Below are 21,453 nucleotides of genomic sequence, written 5' to 3' on the forward strand. Positions count from 1 at the left end.
TAATTAGACTTGCCACTCTGCCGTAAACCGATAGAAAGTGTCGCACGCTGACCTCACGGCGTACGTCGTCGTGTACTGTCGCAAACCTCTCCATGTGATGCTACAATCTGCAGTCGGCTACTTCGGAAGCTAGTGTGTGTGTGTGTGTGTGTGAAGGTGCAGAGCAGACTTTAGTGTTTTAGCAAACTAAACCCCGTTTAACAAACATGGAGGCAGCAGACGAGTTCATGAAGTACCGTTCACCACTGGTGTCCAGGTATGCTAGCAAGGAAATGGCCTACAACTTCAGTGACAGGAAGAAATTCACCACCTGGAGGAAGCTGTGGATCTATCTGGCCAAGGCTGAGAAGGTTTGACACATTGAAGCTGCAAAAATAACAAAGCTAGCTTGTGCCCTTTCTTGTTTATATGCACAATATGTCATGCTTGGTAAGTGAACTAAAGTTTGCGACCTTTAGAGAGCACTATCAAGTTCCCTGCTCTATATATAGTTTTAAGGAGGGACAGCCTTTGGGAAGTTTCTGCATGATGCATGTCACTATAAGTGCTATCTCTGCTCCTTGTACCATACAACTGGGAACTAAACACATCATATAAAGTATCAAGACAATCTATTAGGGCAACAAATACAACAGTTGATCAGAAATCATGTTTCAAGTTCAAAAGTTGACTCTCAGTAATCATGAATACATTTAGATTGTAACCTCACTTACAAACACAATGAACATTTACTTATTTAATCATACGTTTTAACTTCTAGTTATAGAGGGAAATGAGGTATATACAACTAAAAACGTGTACATTTGTATTTTAGTATACCAGGTACTACTGGACTATTCATAAAGATGGAGTCTAGTAAGAAAACAGGTTATATTGAACTTCATTTCTGTTTTACACCAAATATCATATTTGCGTTCTTTACACTGATAACCATTGACAGAACTTGTTGACAAAAATCCACCAGCATCACTGCAACAATCCTTAACACATTTTCTGGTTGAGTTGTTTTGGCACTGGTGCAATATACAGATTTATACATTGTCAAAGTCAGCTTTATTGTCAAAATTACTACATGTGTTATACATCCAGAAATCTCGAGATACCGTTTCCCGCAGTCCCACAGTGTGACATATATACATAAAACAAAACAAAAAGGGCCTAGATAAACGGGGTTTAAAATGTTAATAATATATTTAAAATGTCCACTTAAGTAGCTTCTTTAAATCTTCTTAACCTTCACTGTCCGACAGTATCGCACATGAATAGCCTCTGTATCAGTTTATATACATGCTCCATCAAATTGAAATATCCTGTATGTGCATTAACAGTTCCCCAAATACCTTACATATTTAAATTTCATTTGGAAACGTGTGCTCTTTATCACAATTCAAACTAATGAAAATGTGGGATTGAGCAATGTTGGGTATCACAGCCTGCAATCATGCCGTCATAGGTTATTAAAAAAAAAGAAGCACCCTCTGGAACATGTTGACATTTAGCTTGCAGACGAAACAGTCACGTGATCTCTAAGGTCCATCAGCTCATGTTTAGCACACAGGCATCAAGGCTCATCACATGCAGCAATGTGCTTAATATTCCTCTCTTGGCATCAAAAACACTCAAATCCTAATTCTGCAAATCTTATAATGGCTTAAAGTGAATTCTGCATTAGCTATATTAAAGCAGACGGGAGTAGGAGGGGGTTAACTGGAGACAGACCCTCTCTCACATGCATCCCCTCACATGTCCACACACTAATCCCAGCTGATCAGAGTCCATCCTCTCTACATTTGGGATGTTATGTTGGCTTGCTGCAGAGATACGAGACCTGTGGCTGCCTCTGTGCGGCTCGTGTGTGAAAATAGCATTTAGAGAATGTCCCAGTAACAGGATCCAGAACAACCCGGAGAGGCTGCGTGTTACAGCCTAACGTTTTTAATATTTCTTTATTCAGTCACTATTTATAGACTTTCTAACAGACTAACCTTTGACCTTTGACCTTCCTTTAAAGTCCCTCACAGTCTTACATTAAAGTGCCTAAAATGAAGGCCTAAAAATGTCTCGATAGCCTTAAATATGCTTTTCATTAGCCATATATATAATGTTCTTCTGTTCTGTTATCTGCAGATAATCAAAAGGGTTATCAGAATTTCTTTAAAGCAAATTCATGAAGCGTTCACTTCCAGCTTCTTAAGATTTAGTGTTTACTTTTAGCTAGATTTAGACTTGTTATTTATGATTATTGTATTATTTAAACATGTCAATACATTCATGAACTTAAAGTAATTTTAGGGGTAACTTTAATTCATAGGCTCCTCGTTTTTGTTCATACTTCAAAGGCTTGAGTGTAACATAGACATGGTTATTAAATGTCATTCTATGTGGTTTTACAAACATTTCACTTTTTTAAATCCTGCACAAACCCTGCCTTCAAAGCTTTTGTAAAACAACCCATAATGTTTAGATTGAACATTTAGCCTCATGACAACCTCATATAAATAACTATTACTTTTGTATTATTTAAACATGTCAATAAATACATTTACCTAAAGTAGTTCTCTAGATTATTTGGATGCATAGGCCACCAATTTCTCTTCATATTTCTTCCAGTTTGTGTGCAAAATACAAACGATTATTACATGATATTCCATGTGGTCTTTAAACTCTTACATCTGCAGAAACCCTTCATTCAGGACTGGGTCTCAGGCTCTATTAGTCAATTCTGTTGTCCCATCACATGACTGCTTTATCCCGACAGAGAAACTTTAATCTAATCTCACGAGGAGAGCACATGCCTGTCGACACTGTAGAGAGGACAGAAGGATAAGTCTTGTTCAATCATCCCAAAGTGACGTGATTATTTTAACCTAATAGAACAAGGATATCAAATCATAACAAAATCCATGCTCTAATAACATTGACTGTACATCTATCAGCAACCTCTTAATTCTTCCACTGCCACTACGGTTTTTTGCACTACTAATAACTGGTAATATTTACATTATCTTTTTACTGCACTGTTAGTGTAAAGTTTTACTATTATGCTGCTGTGGTTATTGTATTTTTGTAACTCTGGCACAACAATTTCCTTCGGGATAAATGAAGTCTTATCATATCATATCTCCTCCTCCTCAGGCGTTGGGTCTGCCCATCACCGACGCCCAGATTGTGGAGATGGAGAGCCACGAAAAGGACATCGACTTCGCCATGGCGGCCGAGGAGGAACGTAAACTCCGACACGACGTCATGGCTCACGTCCACACCTTCGCTCACTGCTGCCCCGCCGCCGCTCCCATCATCCACCTGGGCGCCACCTCCTGCTACGTGGGAGACAACACTGTAATTATTCCGTACATCGCACACTTTCTAATCAATAATGTCATATTTTTACAATTGAGGAATTTTCATTTTCTTTTTTTAACACTTTATTTATTGGTTTTTCCCACACAACACAATAACAGGAGACAATACAGAGGACCAATGCAGGTGCTATATAAAAAAGAAATACGAAAAAGATGACATAATGATAATAACAGACCATTACAGTAATAGCAATGACAAAAATAAACCAAAATATACAATGACATGATACATTGTTACATGGTTCTCAGCAGGGAACCGATGGACTGTCCACTCCAAGTAGGGAATGAGTCCTTACCCCAAGTGAAGGAGTTCAAGTATCTCGGGGTCTTGTTCTCGAGTGAGGGAACAATGGAGCGTGAGATGGGCCGGAGAATCGGAGCAGCGGGAGCGGTACTGCAGTCGCTTTACCGCACCGTTGTGACGAAAAGAGAGCTGAGCCAGAAGGCAAAGCTCTCTGTCTACCGGGCCATTTTCGTTCCTACCCTCACCTATGGTCATGAAGGATGGGTCATGACCGAAAGAACGAGATCGCGGATACAAGCGGCCGAGATGGGTTTTCTCCGCAGGGTGGCTGGTGTCTCCCTTAGGGATAAGGTGAGAAGTTCGGTCATCCGGGAGGGACTCGGAGTTGAGCCGCTCCTCCTTCGCGTCGAAAGGAGCCAGTTGAGGTGGTTCGGGCACCTAGTAAGGATGCCACCTGGGCGCCTCCCTAGGGAAGAGACCAACGGGTAGACCTAGGACCAGGTGGAGGGATTATATCTCTTCGCTGGCCTGGGAGCGCCTTGGGATCCCCCAGTCAGAGCTGGTTGATGAGGGGAAAGGAAAGTTTGGGGCTCTCTGCTGGAACTGCTACCCCCGCAACCCCGACCACGGATAAGCGGGAGAAGATGGATGGATGATACATTGAGGAACTTTCTGACCACATATAAAGAATAAAATAAAAGCCTGGGACTGAACACGAAACAGAGATAAGGGAGTTTTATGCTTTTACCAAATATTTGGAGGCTTGAATTTGAATAAAACACTATTGACACAAGGGAGATAGGAAATGAAAGGGGACATATTCTGCTAATTTTCAGGTTCATATTTCTATTTGGTTCCTCTACTGCAGGGGTCGGCAACCCCTGGCACGCGGCACCGTAACCAGTGGCACACTAGGAATAAGTGTGCAAAATATTGACATTTTATTTTCGGATCCTGAACGAGACCGCAGCCAGAGCGAGTCTCCCCGTTACCTGCAGAAGGAAGCCATGCACGCAGCGCAGCCCCGCGGTCTTTAACTCCAGGCGACTTTCTGCCGCTTTCTTCCGTGGTGCTGATCGTTTCACCACGGAGGAAAGCACTTGCAGTACCCATAAGGAGCTGTACAAATGCCGCAGTGTTTGCGTGGCTGTGTCTTTAGTTGAAAGCCTAGTGGCGATCTGCTCATCTCATCGAAATAATATGCTACAAAGGGGCGGACTGGCCATCTGTGTGTTCTGGAGAATCACAGAACGGACGATCGTCTGTTCCAATTATTTAAATTTGTTTGTTAAATTCGGCATCATGTAAGTTGCGCTGACAGGTCCACACACTGCTTCCCCGCAGCGAGGCTCCCCCGCCCTGCTGTTGACAGTTCACAAGTGTCAAACTCCTCACCCCCACCCCCTCCCCCCGTTGATAATTCAGTATCGTCGGCACGCTGATAATTTTTTTTTTTTTTAATGGCACTGCATATCAAAAAGGTTGCCGACCCCTGCTCTACTGGGACATGTCTCCATGCTTTAATGTTCAAAAAGCTCTTTATTTGTCTCATTCTGCCTGTGCTGCAGCACCTCTTTTCACCCTCTGTCTGAAACCAGAGCCCAGTCTGCTCTGATTGGTTAGCTGGCTGGCTCTGTTGTGATTGGTCAACTGCTTGGAGATGCCCCGCCCCTTAGTGCACGCACACTGTGTATTGGAGCGCTAGCCAATAGTAGCGCGAGTGTTATTTAGTGATTATCTTTGTAGAGGAAACTTCTGTGTAGTTATGCAGTGGGAGTCACCGACTCAGGAAGGAGACACGGGAAGAGCAGTAGCTTTGATGTCAAACACATGATGGTTTATTTGGAGTTAACGGCCGGAGGATTCACATCACAAGTCCAAGAGTCAGAGGTTCTGACTTCACGGTAGAGTTGCCACGTCAATTCTGGAGAGCCTCTCTCTTGCCAGCCCATCTAACTGGTTTCGCAGAGAGTAAACAACATATTTGAGGAGATAGCCTAAACAGTGTGGGAACACAGAGCTACTTGCCTCGGACACTTATGACCTCGAAGATTTTACCTTGGAGTCCACAAATACAGAGAAGGAAGTGTCCCAGTGTACCCACAACACAGACCATCTGTGACCCAGTATTGACCGGTCACAGAATGGGAACAATAACATTATTGGCTAAGCCGCCTGTGTCCTTAAAGAAGGTAAACAGACATCGAGGTTTGTCCTGTATGTTACAAATTGGCATGATAATTGATGATGATAATTATTTCCACAACAATCTTTATAACACACTACAGGAGAGGTAAAACCCCAAACAACATAATAGGGCCTCTTTAAAGGTGGGGTAGGTAAGTTTGAGAAACCGACTCGAGATACACTTTTTGTTATATTCCATGGAATGCTCTTAACATCCCGATGGCAATAAATATCTGAAGTGCTTTGACAAAAAATCCATTAAAAAATATCGTCTGTGGAAGCCGTGGCGCTGTAAAAAGCACGACCAATCATCTGAGCCGGCCCGGCTAAAGTAACTGGATGGCCTACCTGCCTGTCAGCCTTCCATCTGTGCACACACTTATCTCGTGCCCTCATTGGTCATGAGCGCGTTCGTGTGTGTTGGAGGAGGGGCTCTGTGAGGAAGTGGCAGATTTTCTCCGGCTGTGTATTTTCAAATTCTAGCGCACTCGAGCTGGTTTCTCCAAAATGACCGACCCCACCTTTAAGTTGCTCAAGCTGAAATGAAAAACAAGTACTAAAAATGTAATCTCATATTATCTCTCCCACATGTCTTGAAATAATAAAACATCTTTAAAGGGTCACTATTTCCAACAAATGCCATCTACATTACACAATTTAGCATTATAGGATTATACGTGTAGTGCTTTCCTTTAAAATGTCTCCTGTTTTTGTTTCTCCCCCTCAGGATCTGATTATGCTGCGTGACGGATTCGACATCCTCTTGCCTAAGGTGAGGCTCAGCTGTTTGCCAGGAACACGCACAGTTATGCATCGTTGTTACATCTGTCTTTGCAGGTCTCAGCTGTTCACTAACAAGTCAACAAAGTAGAAATAATCACTGCAGTCGTTCTTTCTCACACGACACATACATTCATACAGAAGCTAAACATGCAAGGTTATATAGAGTGTATTATGCAGTAACCATGCACTAAAACCCTTTGTTTTCTACAGCTGGCCAGAGTCATTGACAGACTGTCAAACTTTGCGGAGAAATACGCCGACCTCCCCACGCTCGGCTTCACACACTACCAGTGAGTCTGAATACTGCTGCATCTCACCATCATTTAAAACACTTCCTGTCATTACCATTCAAATCATTGTGTTTGTTTGGGGCTCCTTTTTCATCGGGATTTTCATTTGACATTGATGGGATCTGAAGTGTGTTGTAACATAGCTACTTTTCTTTGGTTTTTAAATGATAGGAAAGTATTTTTTTGTTTAAAATAAGGCCTACAATTGTTGTGTATATATGATTTAATTGGTCTTAAAATGAATGCTTTAGCGTTGTGTTAACTGCAGATAATCAAGAGGGTGTTTCGGACTGTCGGACTAGTTATTTGAAATGTTCAAAGGAGCCTGTTATCGCAGTTTCGTCTTTTGTTATTTACTAAATATTATTATGTATTACTTTATTTATTGTATGACCTGTGCTCTGCCTCAGGCCGGCCCAGTTGACCACGGTGGGGAAGCGAGCGTGTCTCTGGCTTCAGGACCTGGCGATGGACATGAGGAACCTGCAGAGAGCTCGGGACGATCTGCGCTTCAGAGGCGTGAAGGGCACCACCGGCACCCAGGCCAGCTTCCTGCAGCTCTTTCAGGGGGAACATGACAAGGTAAAAACACACTAAGTTTGTGGTGTTGGAGAGCATCCTAATATATGGTATCACAGACTGTTATGGTAACTTCACACCTCGCACAAATCACAGATCGCCAGCCTGGTTTACACTGCTATGAAAATTGTGGTTAAAAAACGTTCATCTGCGATGGGTTCCAGCCTTGCAAGCATTCACACCGATCTTGAAAATCTTCATTTTGAACTCGATTAGACATCTGTAAAGTTAAACATAATCGTGGCATAAAGAAGGTATATGGCACACTGAAGGACTGAAGAGAAACACTCTCTGGAGCACTTAATACCATGATGACACTTGTACACACAATCAACAGGACGCTGGTCAATTCTCACCCCGGTTTATTTTGAATTCTTGAAGAAAAACTTTTTTTTCTCACGTGACTGTGAACCAATAATCCATAAGAACAAAAAGTTTTCCCAAATTCAAAGTAACATAGGAAGAGATATGTATATACGAATCAAAGTTTACAAGTTTGACAATTTTCACGTTTAATAATTTCCCTCCATCAGGTGGAAGATCTTGACAGAATGGTGACAGAGATGGCTGGCTTCAAAAAGTAAGTTCTGTGGAAACATTTCCGATCCCTGCCTCTAATATTCAGTAGAATCACTGGAAGGAATGTGATGTGTGTGATTGATTGGTTGATTGATTGATTGATGTGTACCACATGACAAACAGACAAGCTTATGTTGTGTTACTATGCTCCAAGTATCTGGAACAAACTCCAGAAACCTGCCGGTCCGCTGCAACTCCGACTGCTTTTAAATCCAGGCTGAAGACTTTTCTTTTTGAACTATTTGAACTATTCACATCTTATCTTACTGCACTGTAACTTGTATTCATGTATTTTGTCTTTTAATGTTTATTTTATTATCTTTGCTTTTTAATGACTGTTTTTAAATACCATTGTTGTAAAGCACTTTGAGTTGCCGTGTGTTGAAAGGTGCTATATCCATAAACTTGCCTTGCCTAAACCGTTAAATGCCAGGACCACAATAAGGGTGGTCTATAGAGACTTGCTCTGCTATTACCCCGGTGATGTTGTTCCCCTCGCCCACAGAGCCTACCTGGTGACCGGACAGACGTACAGCCGGAAGGTGGACGTGGACTGTGTCTCTAGCCTGGCCAGCATGGGAGCCTCTGTGCACAAGGTGAGCTGCAGGAGGAGGAGACGCATGGAGAAACATCGCCATCTAGTGGAGTCTGAAGGAAATCTATTTGTTGTACCTGACAACTTTAAATTGATGCTTAATTCTAATCCCTCTGTCCGCTGCAGATCTGTACAGACATCCGCCTGCTCGCCAACCTGAAGGAGATCGAGGAGCCGTTTGAGAAAGATCAGATTGGTACATTCACGCACATATTACACACATTTAATTTCTATTTGAGATGTTTGCATTTTGGAATGTTTTTTTCTAGTCTTTTAAGTTCTCTGATGTACAATGCCTTGGGATCAATAAAATACTTCTTACCTTCTTATCTTATATTATCCTGTAATAGAGTGGTGCATATCGTTGACTTTTTTACGATACCGATACCACTTACCGATACATATCGTGATACTTTGAAAATGTATCATCTCACAATTACTCCCGTGAAGCGCTTTACGATATAGTTAACATGTCAAATGAATATTAAATTCAATTGTGGGACTTCTTGGACCTTTTAGTTCTGAACAAACAATGAAAAATACATTAAAAATATGAAGAAAACCGATTATGGAATATCTTCAGGTGTGCCGCGTGAATAGCACATCTTGTCAATGCAAACAGACCGTTATAGCACCGTTATAATTAATGTTAAACCTGAGATTCGACTAGAGAACAAATACATAATAGAATAAAGGTCATGGGATCTCGGCATTGCACAAACAAACAAATCTCATCTTTAAAATCAACATTTACCTTCACTGGTGAGAGAAAACAAATCCCATCACAGTTCATTAGTGGGACTTTTACCTTTCTAGTATTGAACAAACAATGAAAGATACATAAAATATGAAGAAAAACGATTAGTTTATAACACCCCGCCATCACGGGCCACGGACTCACTTTTAAAATTAATTTTTTTTAAAAAGTATCGAAACCGTATACCGTAGCTGTTGTGGAAATATTTTCTAAGGCCCATAACTTTGACCCAGTGTATCAGTTCAAACTGTCCTGACTGAGCACAGGCACCTGTAACCTTGGCTGCTGTGCTCTCAGTGTTTTGTCTCCCTGTTCCTGCCTGTTGGCGTCAGCTGATAGAGGTGTTATCATTCTATCTTGTTATGCAGCATGTTGATGATGCTCTCTGAACTAGCTAAATACATGGGTCTGGGGTAGAGTTCTTCAGAATTGATGTGGCAACTCTACCGTGAAGTCAGAACCTCTGACTCTTGGACTTGTGATGTGAATCCTCCGGCCGTTAACTCCAAATAAACCATCATGTGTTTGACATCAAAGCTACTGCTCTTCCCGTGTCTCCTTCCTGAGTCGGTGACTCCCACTGCATAGCTACACAGAAGTTTCATCTACAGTAGCCACCAGTAACCGGTATTTCAGTGATACCGGTATGCATCCCTAGTGGTGCAGGGATGACGTATTTTTGTAGGCCGACCTGGAAGTAAGCTGCGCATGGGTTCCCTCGACAAAAAGGCAACAGGATTTCTCCATTGGATTTTGGAATATTGTAAAGAATAAGATCTGTGGAAAAGGAACCTGTTTGATAAATGCACGTTTTGTTCAGCCGGATAATATGTCTACCCTACTTTTATAATTTTCTAATCCTAAATCTAGTCGCCAGAAGCAAAACGTAATGCTATAAACGAACTACAGCCGAGTACAGCAGCACGACTTCAACGTCACAACAACTTAAGATCCATATTCAAAAAGTTGAAGCGTTTGTTTGAACAGTTTGCAGGAGGCAGGGACTTGCTTTCAAGCAGAACACGGCAAAGAAACTTAGAGGAGTGTTTACGTGTTCGGTGTCATGACGTACAACGGCCTCGACAACTTCTGTAGTCCTATTCAGCCACTTGGTAACAACCATCGTTTTTCAGACACGTAAACTCTTCAGAAATCACCAGCGGGGTCACTGCTGATGTGTTTAATGTCGTAGAACAAAACGTGATCTGTCTCTTCAATGTGTTTCAACCACAGACCTTATTTCCAGCTATTTTCCTAAACCCTAAGGAGAAATCCCGTTGACTCTGAGACGAGGGAACAGGAAGTGGTAAAATGCTTACTCACTCCCGGGTTTTAGGACTCGTCACTGCACCACTCTATAGGCTCGTCTCAAGACCCCTCCTCGACTCCTCTCTTCCCATCCTCCGGGACTTGACCCGGAAATCGATCAAGACGCGCCATTTTGAAGGACGTCCCAATAGCTGAAATGCACACGGAGGAGTCGAGGAGGGGGGAGGGAGGAGGGGGGCGGGAGGAGACCCACCTTCCCAGCTGGTCGATTTCAACACAGGAAAACGGAGAACTGGAAGATGAGTGGAAAAGCGTCACATAAATGTCTAAGTGCTCACAGCTCCATGGGAAATATTATGTGCAATTCATTTCTTAAGGTTATACTAACAATTTAAGTCATGTTTAATGATCTTGAACGTCACTAAAACATAGCTATTAAGAAAGCTATTTTATAAATGGCTAGATCTTGATAAATAAGAATTATTTTATAGTTTTGTGTTCAAATATTCAGGAGTTCAATTATTTAAAATTCACAGTCCTGAATGTGTGGATCTACAGGACACACATTTTCAGAGTAAAGGCTTTCACATTATAATTTTATTGAAATGTACATTTTACACCACAACGGAACACAAAAGCAGGACCAACCATCATACATTGAATTCCTTGACTAACAGGAGAAAGATTCATTCATTTAAATAAATATTTAACAACAAATGGGCCGGTTCTAAGGGGTTATTCAGTTAAGCCCGATGAGAGGGGTTACAGCTGTGCCGTGTCATCATTAACAGACGACGTTTGAGTGAACGAGGACGTCCCAATTAATATCTGAGGACTCCTCTGTCCTCGCGTCTCCTCCTCGTGTCTCTCGCTCGCATCTTACGGAGGCGGAGCTAAGACGCAAGGAAGGGACGCGAGTGAGGGAAAGGAGGAGGTGAAATATTCAATCGAGACGAGCCTTATGCCGGTATCAGTGCAGCCTTTATCAACATCACATTGTCTTCCTTCCCCCCCAGGCTCCAGTGCCATGCCCTACAAGAGGAACCCGATGCGTGCGGAGCGTTGCTGCAGCCTCGCCCGGCACCTGGTGGCGCTGCTGTCCGACCCGCTGCAGACCGCCTCCGTCCAGTGGCTGGAGAGGACGCTGGACGACAGCGCCAACAGGTCAACGCCGCACGCAAACACACGCACAGATAACTGACTCAGCTGAAGGGGTTTTCTCTCTTGCTTCCTCTTCTGATAAACCAATGTTTCTGTTGGGAAAATACTGAATGTACTCTTCCAATATCAGAGTAGCACATGATAACAAAGCCCCAACTGTAACTGCGTACATGAGAAGATGTATGATTAAGAGAAGATAAGATAGGACTTTATTCATCCCGAAGGAAATTGTTTTTTTTTTACAATAAACACAGCAGCATAATAATATATATATATATATATATATATATATACTAATGTAAATATTAACAGTATTTAACATTTAGTAGTGCAAAAACCGTAGTGGTAGTTACGTAATTGCACGTTATTTATCGAACATTTTTACCTAGAAGAGCATCAGGACTGTTTGAGGCATATGATAGCTGTGTGATTAACATGAGGATTCAGCCTCTATGGAGACAGACATCAAGCATGCTCATTTCTGACATGGAGCTAATCTGAAGTAAACATTGAATACTGCTTTCTATTCCTCCATCTTGTGACTGTGTAACTCCCTCTCTTGGATATCAGCATGTGAAGGACACTGCTCAGGAACTAGTTGATGCTCTGTATGTTACGACTACTTCCATTCTTGAGAGGATCATAAATACATGTCTCCTGTTTTGAAGCTCAAGCCGGGGACCAGTGATATTTTCCTAACAGTTTCCTTCTTGCTCATGTGCAGGAGGATCTCCCTGCCCGAGTCCTTCCTGACGGCGGACATCATCCTCAGCACTCTGCAGAACATCACAGAGGGGCTGGTGGTCTACCCCAAAGTCATCGAGAGGCACATCCGCCACGAGCTGCCCTTCATGGCCACAGAGAACATCATCATGGCCATGGTGAAGGCCGGAGGAAACAGACAGGTGCTGCACTTCATTCATGTTCTAAAGCTGCCATAAAATATATATTCATATTAGTTTCCTCTTTCACTAAGTTCAAGGCTTTTATTGTCATGTGTACATAGCCACAGTGTAGTTATGACAATTAAAAGCTTAGGTCACAGGCTCCTCCAACAGAGCAACAACAATAACACTGATAATAGTGCAAGTAAATAAAATAAAATAGAATAGAAATAGTGCAGTCTATATACAAGTAATTGGAATATTGATATATATAAGTTGCAGACAGATGAATATTATGGATGTTCTTTCAAAAGTTCAGGTGTTTAACATTCTTATGGCCTGTGTTAATTGTTTTGATCAATTTTGACCAATTTCAGTCCAGGTCATCACTACCAATTTGCATTATTTTCATGATTTTCACTTTTAATACAAGGCAAAAGGTTCAACAGATGGATTGGATATGTTTAGACAAAAGTTGACGTTACTAAACTTAAAATAAAACTCTGTCCTCCTTCAGGATTGCCACGAGAAGATCCGTGTTCTGTCCCAGGAGGCGGCGGCTGTGGTCAAAGAGGAGGGGGGGGACAACGACCTGCTGGCCAGAGTCCAGAGAGACCCTTACTTCGCCCCCATCCTCGGGCACCTGGACTCAGTCCTGGACCCCAAGACCTTCATCGGACGCGCCCCCCAGCAGGTAGAACACTGACAGCCCCCCCTGTCTTTATTTAACAGCTCTCAGGTTATGTTGAATATCTCTGTATTAATGACCTCACCACCTTCGAAAAACAAAACCTCACCTCTTCAAACTGGCTTTTAATGTGTGATTGTTGTTTTATTGGCTTTTAATGTGACTTTTATTATTTGTATTTGTTGTCCTTTTTTACTACCTCTGTAAAGCGACTTTGAGCACCTGTAAAAGCACTTACAAAATACATGGATATTATTAATGTTTGATTTTAAGAACAGGTTACAGGGCGGTCAAATCAAACCTATGAAAAATCCAAATCCAAAAATCAAGAGCTCTCCATTCCAGTTATTTCGTTTAAAAGATTCTTCCATTAAATGATATGACATTATCATCTTGTAACTTGATTCCTGGTAATTCATTTAACTATTTCAACGTTTTCTTTTTTACCAGGAATGCATTTGAATTTTATTTCTTCTACTTATTTCTCTGTTTTTCCAAGAAATAGGATAAGTGAGTTTTTATTAAGAGAAATATCAAAAGTAGACGACAGTTATCTTGTCTATCTGTTGAGGAACCTGCGATCTAAGTTCATACATTACATAATTACACCCTAGTTTTGTGATGACAATAACCCTTAAATGAATCAGTTATCTTATCTAGATATTTCACAGAAGCCGTTTGAGGCTTAACATTAACAAAATGTATGACAATGATTTAGTAAAATAATCTATTCCTTTCTTTATTTCTTCCCTGTTTTCTCGTCCAGGTCACCAGGTTCCTGTCTGAAGAAGTGCGCCCCCTGCTGGAGCCTTTTAAGGCTAAAATGGATGTCAAAATTGAGCTTGAGCTCTGATGTGCACATGTACGTGCACACACACACGCCAAAAGACAAGTCCTCATCATGTTGGTGGTGAACGCTGAATCACAAATAAAAAATACAATACATTTCTGTCACTGTTTTCATTTCTGCCTCCGGTTTTTAAATAAAAATGGACTAGAATGTGAAAACCATATGCTTTTATTTAAAAAAATAAATAAAACGGTGATTAATGTGCTCATAAATTATGTTTAGGACTTCATTTTATCTTTATTGACGGGGTACCAATGGTCATATTTGTTCCCGCTTCATAAAAATAAATGTAAATACTTTAGTGAATTATGAATCCGTTGCTTCCTTACTTAACATTCATAACGATCCTCCTGAGACTGCAGGCTGCTGAGGACGCGCTTCATTCCCTCTTTGCTCTACTGTGTGGTTTAGTGTTTAGACTTTGTGGTTTGCTTTCAGTTACCGGAAAGGTAAACTGTGAAACCGAGGAAACCCACTGTCAGATCTGGGAGGAACTCGTTCAAGAGGTTGTAAATCTAAAAGGCTCAAAGTTCAACCCAGCCCCTAAACAGAAGAAGCCATAACTTACCGTAACTAGCAGTGTAGTGCACCACCATGCAGGGAATAAAGGGGGGCTTTTAGTGAACAATCTCAACATTTTGGTTTGCTGTGACCATTTTATTGCACAGCTAACTCTTGAAATAACCACATAGGTAAGCATTGTGATCCGAGTGATGTTATATGGCTTATTCACTCTGTGTGTGTGAAACATTTGGACGGCAGCGTGTATCATCTGTTAGTGTCATTATGGTAAAAATGGCAATGATGGAATGAAGCTCTGAGTGAGGGTTCAACAGAGAGCTGCACCTTCACACAGCTTCTCTACAAGAACAAGTATTTTATTCGTGAGGTTTGTTGCTTCCCTGTGAGTTTTGCTTCACCTTTGACCTCCTGTGTTTGTAAGGCAGAAGTGTGTGTGGGGGTGTGTGTGTTTCCCCCCCATCTGCACCAACATGTGGCTGTGGGCGTTGCTCCCCATCTGCCAGGCTGTCTTTGGCACTCTGGGCATCTGGACTGTGTGAGTATTCAGCTTCCTTATTTAATAAGTGCTGTTGTCTTTGAGGTTTCATTTAATAATCACATCTCATGTATCCAAACTGTTCTACAGAGGAAGTGTTTCTTGAGAACTCAAATAAAATGTCCATTACTTTTAGCTAAATATGTAAAGTCTGTCCATTTTATTACAGTATACTGTTCAACATAACTTTAAGCTTATTATGTCAACGGTGTCTATCATCGTTGAACTGTTTTAACATGTTTCCATTGGCACTATAACTAAGTAATTATATTCATTATTTAGTTTTTAGCAGTTTTACCATTTATACATTACTTATAGCTCACTTTAAGACTTAGCTGCTCACTTGTAAATCTGAACAGGTGTTACAGCAGACACCATATGGAAATACTGTGTGTGTGTGTGTGTGTGTGTGTGTGTGTGTGTGTGTGTGTGTGTGTGTGTGTGTGTGTGTGTGTGTGTGTGTGTGTGTGTGTGTGTGTGTGTGTGTGTGTGTGTGTGTGTGTGTGTGTGTGTGTGTGTGTGTGTGTGTGTGTGTGTGTGTGTGTGTGTGTGTGTGTGTGTGTGTGTGTGTGTGTGTGTGTGTGTGTGTGTGTGTGGCTATCTCGATTCGACTGTATCCATTGGCCTGATATTTATTTTCACACATTTATGACTTTATACTCTTGTATTGACCTCTGATGGTTGTGGTGATTCACAATTATTGATACTATGTTGACTTCATGTAACTGTAATGTGTGTCAGACATATTTAAATTTTAAGACGGACAATAATGGTGTGGCCCCCCTGGCAGTAACTCCAAGGACACTCTTGGGGGTTATGGGCCCTGTGTTGAAGACCAATGTTCCACATTTTTAAACTTTTATAACATTTGGTAACATTATTTATACATATATCACATACAACAACCTAAAGCTGACATACTTTCTTAGTAGATCCATCATTGGTCTGTTTCTTGCTTAAAAGTCCAATAACTAAATATGAAATCAAGTTTTTTTCCCCATCCAAGCAAAATAAAAAATAAAATGATGAAGTAAAATGTATGCTCCTCTCTGTGAGCCTCTCCGCTCACACAGGGTTCAAGGGTGGCAGCCGGCGCCCTAACCACACCCCGCTGCCACACTCTCTAACACCCAATATGTGTGTTTGTTCCCTCTAGGTTCGCTGTTTCTGTATTAAATGGATCAGTGAACCTCACAGAAGGATTCCCTTACATCAGGTCTGTAAAAGTAACTAAGGTAAAACGTCATCCTGAATCCTAATGTAGGAGTTAATGTTAATAATAATGCTTCTTTTCTCTCACATCCTGTCAGTGAGTGTGGATCGTACAACCCTCAGAGCTGTCTCTTCTCCCAGATGTGCAACATCTGCTCTGTTTTAGGTCATTATGGATTTAATGATGTCAATGCTGGACTAGCAGAAGCTTTAACGCTGCTATTTATCTTTTCTTCCTTTATTGTGTACTTTATTTGGATTGTATAAAGTGAGCTTTCCCTTTTATTTAATACTGATTATTATTTGCTAGATCATACTTTAGTCTTCTTGACCCTGCAGTAGAACTGATTGTAATGTTTAAATCGTTAGGTTTTCGAGGTAATGGTTCTTTTGTTATCCCAACATGTAAACCAGTGGTTGTACTGTTTGTTGACAATGTTTTTGTTTGCACCTCTCTCTCTGTCTCGCAGCCCTGTGGATCGTCATCATCCGTTTCCAGCAGGTGAAGGACTTTGGTAATCATGGAAAGGCCAACATAGCCGGTATTATTCTGGGATTCATCTCCTCTGTAGGCATCTCCATCATTGGCAACTTCCAGGTAACAACTTACAAAAGTAAATAATAATCAAATCTAAGCCCTTTATTTTAAGCATGTATCCAGAAGACTGTTCGCTATCGGTTACGGAAAGAAACATAGTTAACCTTTGCCTTCTACAAGCCAGGCGCTCAATCGCTTTGTGCTGGAAACACGTTGGTTGCCCCTCCCTGGGCCACTGGCTAAACAATTTCACTTTGAGTCTGGCTCTTGAGAAACTCACATTTATACTAAGGAAGAAAGCTTCTGAACGTTACACCGTTTGGGAAGTGTTTTTGGAATTTATAAAAAATGGGGACATTGCAGGAGCTATGGAAGGTTAAAGTGCAAAGACTAAACTACTGTGAGGAAATGTTGATAATGGTTAATCTATTTGGAGAATTGTAAACTGTACTCTGCTCCGTTTGTGGATGTGCTTTTATTGTATTTTTGTGGAATTTGTTAATTTGCAAATGTAATTATATTCTCAGTCTATACTTTAAACTGATTTCTAGTAACTGCACACTTTTTATTTTATTGTTTATTATTATTTATCTGTGTTTGTGTTAAAATAAATCAAATCTAAGCCCTGATAATCCCTCTGTGCTGACTGAAGTCTCTCCTCGCTCTGCCTTTGCCTCGCAGCAATCGGTCGTAAAGAGCATTCACCTGCTGGGAGCGTTCCTGGCCTTCTTCCTGGGTCTGGCCTACTTCTGGGTGCAGCTGCTCCTGACCTACAGGGCCGGTCCGTCTCAGGACCGCTGCTGGGTCGGGCCGGTCCGGGCCGCCTGCTGCAGCCTCTGCACCCTGCTGGTCGTCCTGAGTATCCTTACTGTCTGTCTGCATGAGAGAAAACATATCCAGTACATGTAAAATCTAAGTTATGTTGAGTTTAAAGGTTTTATCTGTAACCTGGTCAGTCCAAAGGTGTCGATTTATACTTATTTAACATTAATGAGCTTACTTTTTGTCAAAATCCATTATGTTTAGCTATCTATTTCAAAGTCAAGTCAAAGTCAACTTTGTTGTCAATCTTTCAGTTTGTGTGTACGGACAGAGAGATCGAAATACCGTTTCCCACAATCTCGAATACAAAAACAAATATATATAAAAATATGTATGTAAATCCTATATATAAAAATCAACAGACACATTTATACATATGAACACATTAAGACCTAAATAAAAGCACAACAATCAATATATACAAAAATAACAGTCACTTCAATATCTTTGAGAATTTACATTAGTGCAAGACTGTCCATCGCAGCGTAAAAAGTGTCTGGTGCTGGAGTAAATAAAATATAAGTTATGTTGAGCTTAAAGTGTTCATCTGTAACCCAGTCAGTCCAAAGGTGTTCATTTATACTTGTTTAAAATGAATGAGCTTTAGTTTCATCAAAATCCATTATGTTAAGCAATCTATTTCAACCTTTAACAAACATTATTTTTAGTTATAAAACAACAATTTACTAATTTGAAGCTAACTATTGAATGATTTATCCATAACTTAAGTAAGCTAACTATTTCAAGTGTTTATGAATTACTTTGATCTATTTTAATCATTTATCTTACCTTTTTAACAATGTGTCCATTACTTTTTAGGTTCTTTTATCTGTTTTATATATGATGTTTTTTCTATTTAATCCATTTATCTTAAGCTTACGTTTTTAATATATGTCGTTGCCACACCTAAATCAATCTCAAGTTACAGTCGCTGTATTTATTTGTTTAAAAATAAAAACTGTATTTGTGCGACAGATTGCAGGACAGATTTAACTAAGGTTGAATGGCGCTGTATAAAGCGAGACATGTACAGTTTCTATTTTAAAAAGGTCCTTCATATTGATGGCGCCCATACAACCACAAACCAGAACAGGAAACACACACAAGAGGAAGAGAGGCCGAGAACACGAACATGAACTAGATCTCATTGCTCAGAAACAGGAAGATGTAGTCTTTGATCCTGTGTTGCAAATTCACATTTTACATGTTTTAAAGGTCACCTATTATGCGAAATCTACCTTTTCATGTATTTTCTACATCAACATGTGTCCCCTGGCTCTGTGTAAAGAGATTCTGAAAGTTTCAGGAAAAAATACTTTTTATCCTGATCCATTTATATAAAAACTTGTCTGAAAATGAGCTGATCAGATTTTGGCCACTTTATGATGTCATAACGATGTTTTGGCTTTTGTAACCATTAGCCAATCACCAAGCAAGGTAACCAGAAAAAAACCCGGAAGTTCTCAATACCAAGCTTTTAACATGTATTACATATAAAGTTATGAAAGAGATAAGGAGGAGAAAAGGCATGTGGAAGTAAGCAATGAATGTAAAATGTCGAAATCCTCTGTTTAACGCAATATCGGACACAGAAGACCGAGGGGGGAAGTCCCCTACGTCACCACAGCTCCCAGAGAGGAGGAGCAAACAGCCAGCAAGCGGGAAGGACGAAGGATTGTGGGCTCTCTTCTGCACGGCCGCCACTGGGAGAGGAAGCTGCAGCCTTTCTCTCCTCACTGAACAATCTTCTGCTTGTAACATACCCGCGCCTTTTTTAATTAAAGTACCATTTGAACCTTCTCAGAGACTCCATTTAGTCTCCTTTTAAAGCTTCTCTCCTCGACGCGAGAATAACGAACACAGCATAACACTGGCTTCCGAGTAAATCGCCAGAACGCGGACACCTCCTCATCTCCACCGCTCCCATGTTTTTTTTTTGTGTTGCCATAAGTTATTCTCTCCGTTGGTGCGCGGGGCTAATGCTAATAATGCTAATGCCAGCAAATACAATGGCGGCTTTAAAAAAAAATCAGAAATTGGTACTTTTTTCTCCCCAGGAAAGTACCACCTCTAACAGGCACTAACAATGGGGGTAAAAGTTCTCATGAACTAAGTTCTCTTTTTGGTTTGAACGCAAAATTCCAAGCACTACGGAACTAAACGGAAAAGGTACGGGGAAAGTAACCAAATCTCTCTCAGAGGGGCGTGGGGAGGGTAACAGACAGAGAATCAGCACTTTGGAAACAGGGCTGAAACAGAGGGGATTGTGGGTAATGATGCAATGATCTGGTTGGTGTTTGGAGCCAAACACTTCAGAGACATGTCCTGTATATATCTGAGACCTGTGATATATTGATGAAAAACAGTACAAGGGGGCATTTAAATCACTGTTAATACTTTACGTCATGCATTTCTTTAGTGCCACGCTCCTTGACTCCTCTCTTCTTCAGTGGTGGTTCTCCACAACACCGGTTCTCCCTCGGGGGCTGCGGTGTGTGAGTGGGTTCTGGTCATGCTGTTCTTCGGTCTGTTCGGCCTTTTCGCAGCTGAGTTCAGACACATCGACTGCCACCACCTCACTATCCAGAAACCATCTCTTGGGAATGCCTCAGTAGTGGTCAATAGTTTTGTTGTAGATGCATTTCAAACTGAAAACACAAAAGTACAATAACGTATATAAGTGCATGTGGTTCAAAAACAGCAATCTTCCGTCATAATGTATTGAATTCTTTTATAGAGTATCTGATATTACCATACCGTATATAATATATTTTTCTATAAACATAAGAAGTTAAAGTAAGAACGTGCAATAAAGATCTGTCAACATATAGATCTGCATATGTTGTTTATCTGTATATTTGAATTTCTAAAGAAAAGCTGCATTATAACCTGTAACAAAATGTTATGTTATATGTTGTCTCAAGTGTTTACAGCATTTACGTTCCTTTTAGTGTCGTCTAGCCGTTCTTTGATCGACCTGTGGGCATTGTCTTTCTACTATTTTTTTACAGTTACATAATTCATTGTTTGCCCCTTTAGATAAAAGAAAAGTAATCATATTAAAACTCATCAGGATTTCATTAATGTGTTGGACCTCGTGATTTAATTTGCTCAAATTACGCACAAAAGCAGAGAATCCTTCCAAATAGTAATTGCTTGAAAAACTAGTTGCAGATTAATTGACAAAGCTTTAAATACAAAGTGGTAGTTGCATGTACTGTAAAGTGTTTAAAAGTGGACAATACTGCAATTAATGTATACTAACACACGGTGGCACCATTCAGCTATCCTTCCCTCTGCACAGTGCTCTGACATTTAGTCATTAATCACCTTCTAACTGGAACCATATATGAGCAATTTATCCACATATCAATCACTCATGTAATCTCTAATATTACTTTAAACATATCCCTGTAATCCAACAAGGATTGATTTAATCTAACAATAGTTCTAATCAGAGTTTAGGTTTAAAATCAGTGAATCCAGAATTTAAAACTCACCAGAGCTCCACACAATTACAAACTAATCTGATTTAGTAAACCCACTGTATTGAGTTGTACCCCCTCAAGTGTACAATTGGAGTTTGAAGTTGTGCA

At 40.7% G+C, this 21,453-nt stretch overlaps 2 protein-coding genes across 2 annotated transcripts; both read left to right on the plus strand.

Moving 5' to 3' along the window:
* Positions 1-46: 46 nt before the first annotated feature.
* adsl (adenylosuccinate lyase) lies at positions 47-14,324 on the plus strand. Its single transcript, XM_034200023.1, has 12 exons — positions 47-350; positions 3,136-3,339; positions 6,521-6,565; positions 6,787-6,866; positions 7,277-7,448; positions 7,979-8,025; positions 8,530-8,620; positions 8,746-8,815; positions 11,662-11,809; positions 12,531-12,711; positions 13,208-13,384; positions 14,145-14,324. Exons 1-12 carry the CDS (start codon positions 207-209, stop codon positions 14,229-14,231), a joined length of 1,446 nt encoding a protein of 481 aa, XP_034055914.1. The 5' UTR covers positions 47-206; the 3' UTR covers positions 14,232-14,324.
* An 896-nt stretch (positions 14,325-15,220) lies between these two features.
* tmem150b (transmembrane protein 150B) lies at positions 15,221-20,937 on the plus strand. Its single transcript, XM_034200045.1, has 6 exons — positions 15,221-15,285; positions 16,442-16,501; positions 16,596-16,663; positions 16,968-17,095; positions 17,717-17,894; positions 20,308-20,937. The coding sequence occupies exons 1-6, from the start codon at positions 15,221-15,223 to the stop codon at positions 20,526-20,528; spliced, it is 720 nt and encodes a 239-aa protein (XP_034055936.1). The 3' UTR covers positions 20,529-20,937.
* The last annotated feature ends 516 nt before the right edge of the window (positions 20,938-21,453 follow it).

Source organism: Gymnodraco acuticeps, unplaced genomic scaffold (genome assembly GCF_902827175.1).
Source record: "Gymnodraco acuticeps unplaced genomic scaffold, fGymAcu1.1, whole genome shotgun sequence".
Taxonomy (NCBI): domain Eukaryota; kingdom Metazoa; phylum Chordata; class Actinopteri; order Perciformes; family Bathydraconidae; genus Gymnodraco; species Gymnodraco acuticeps.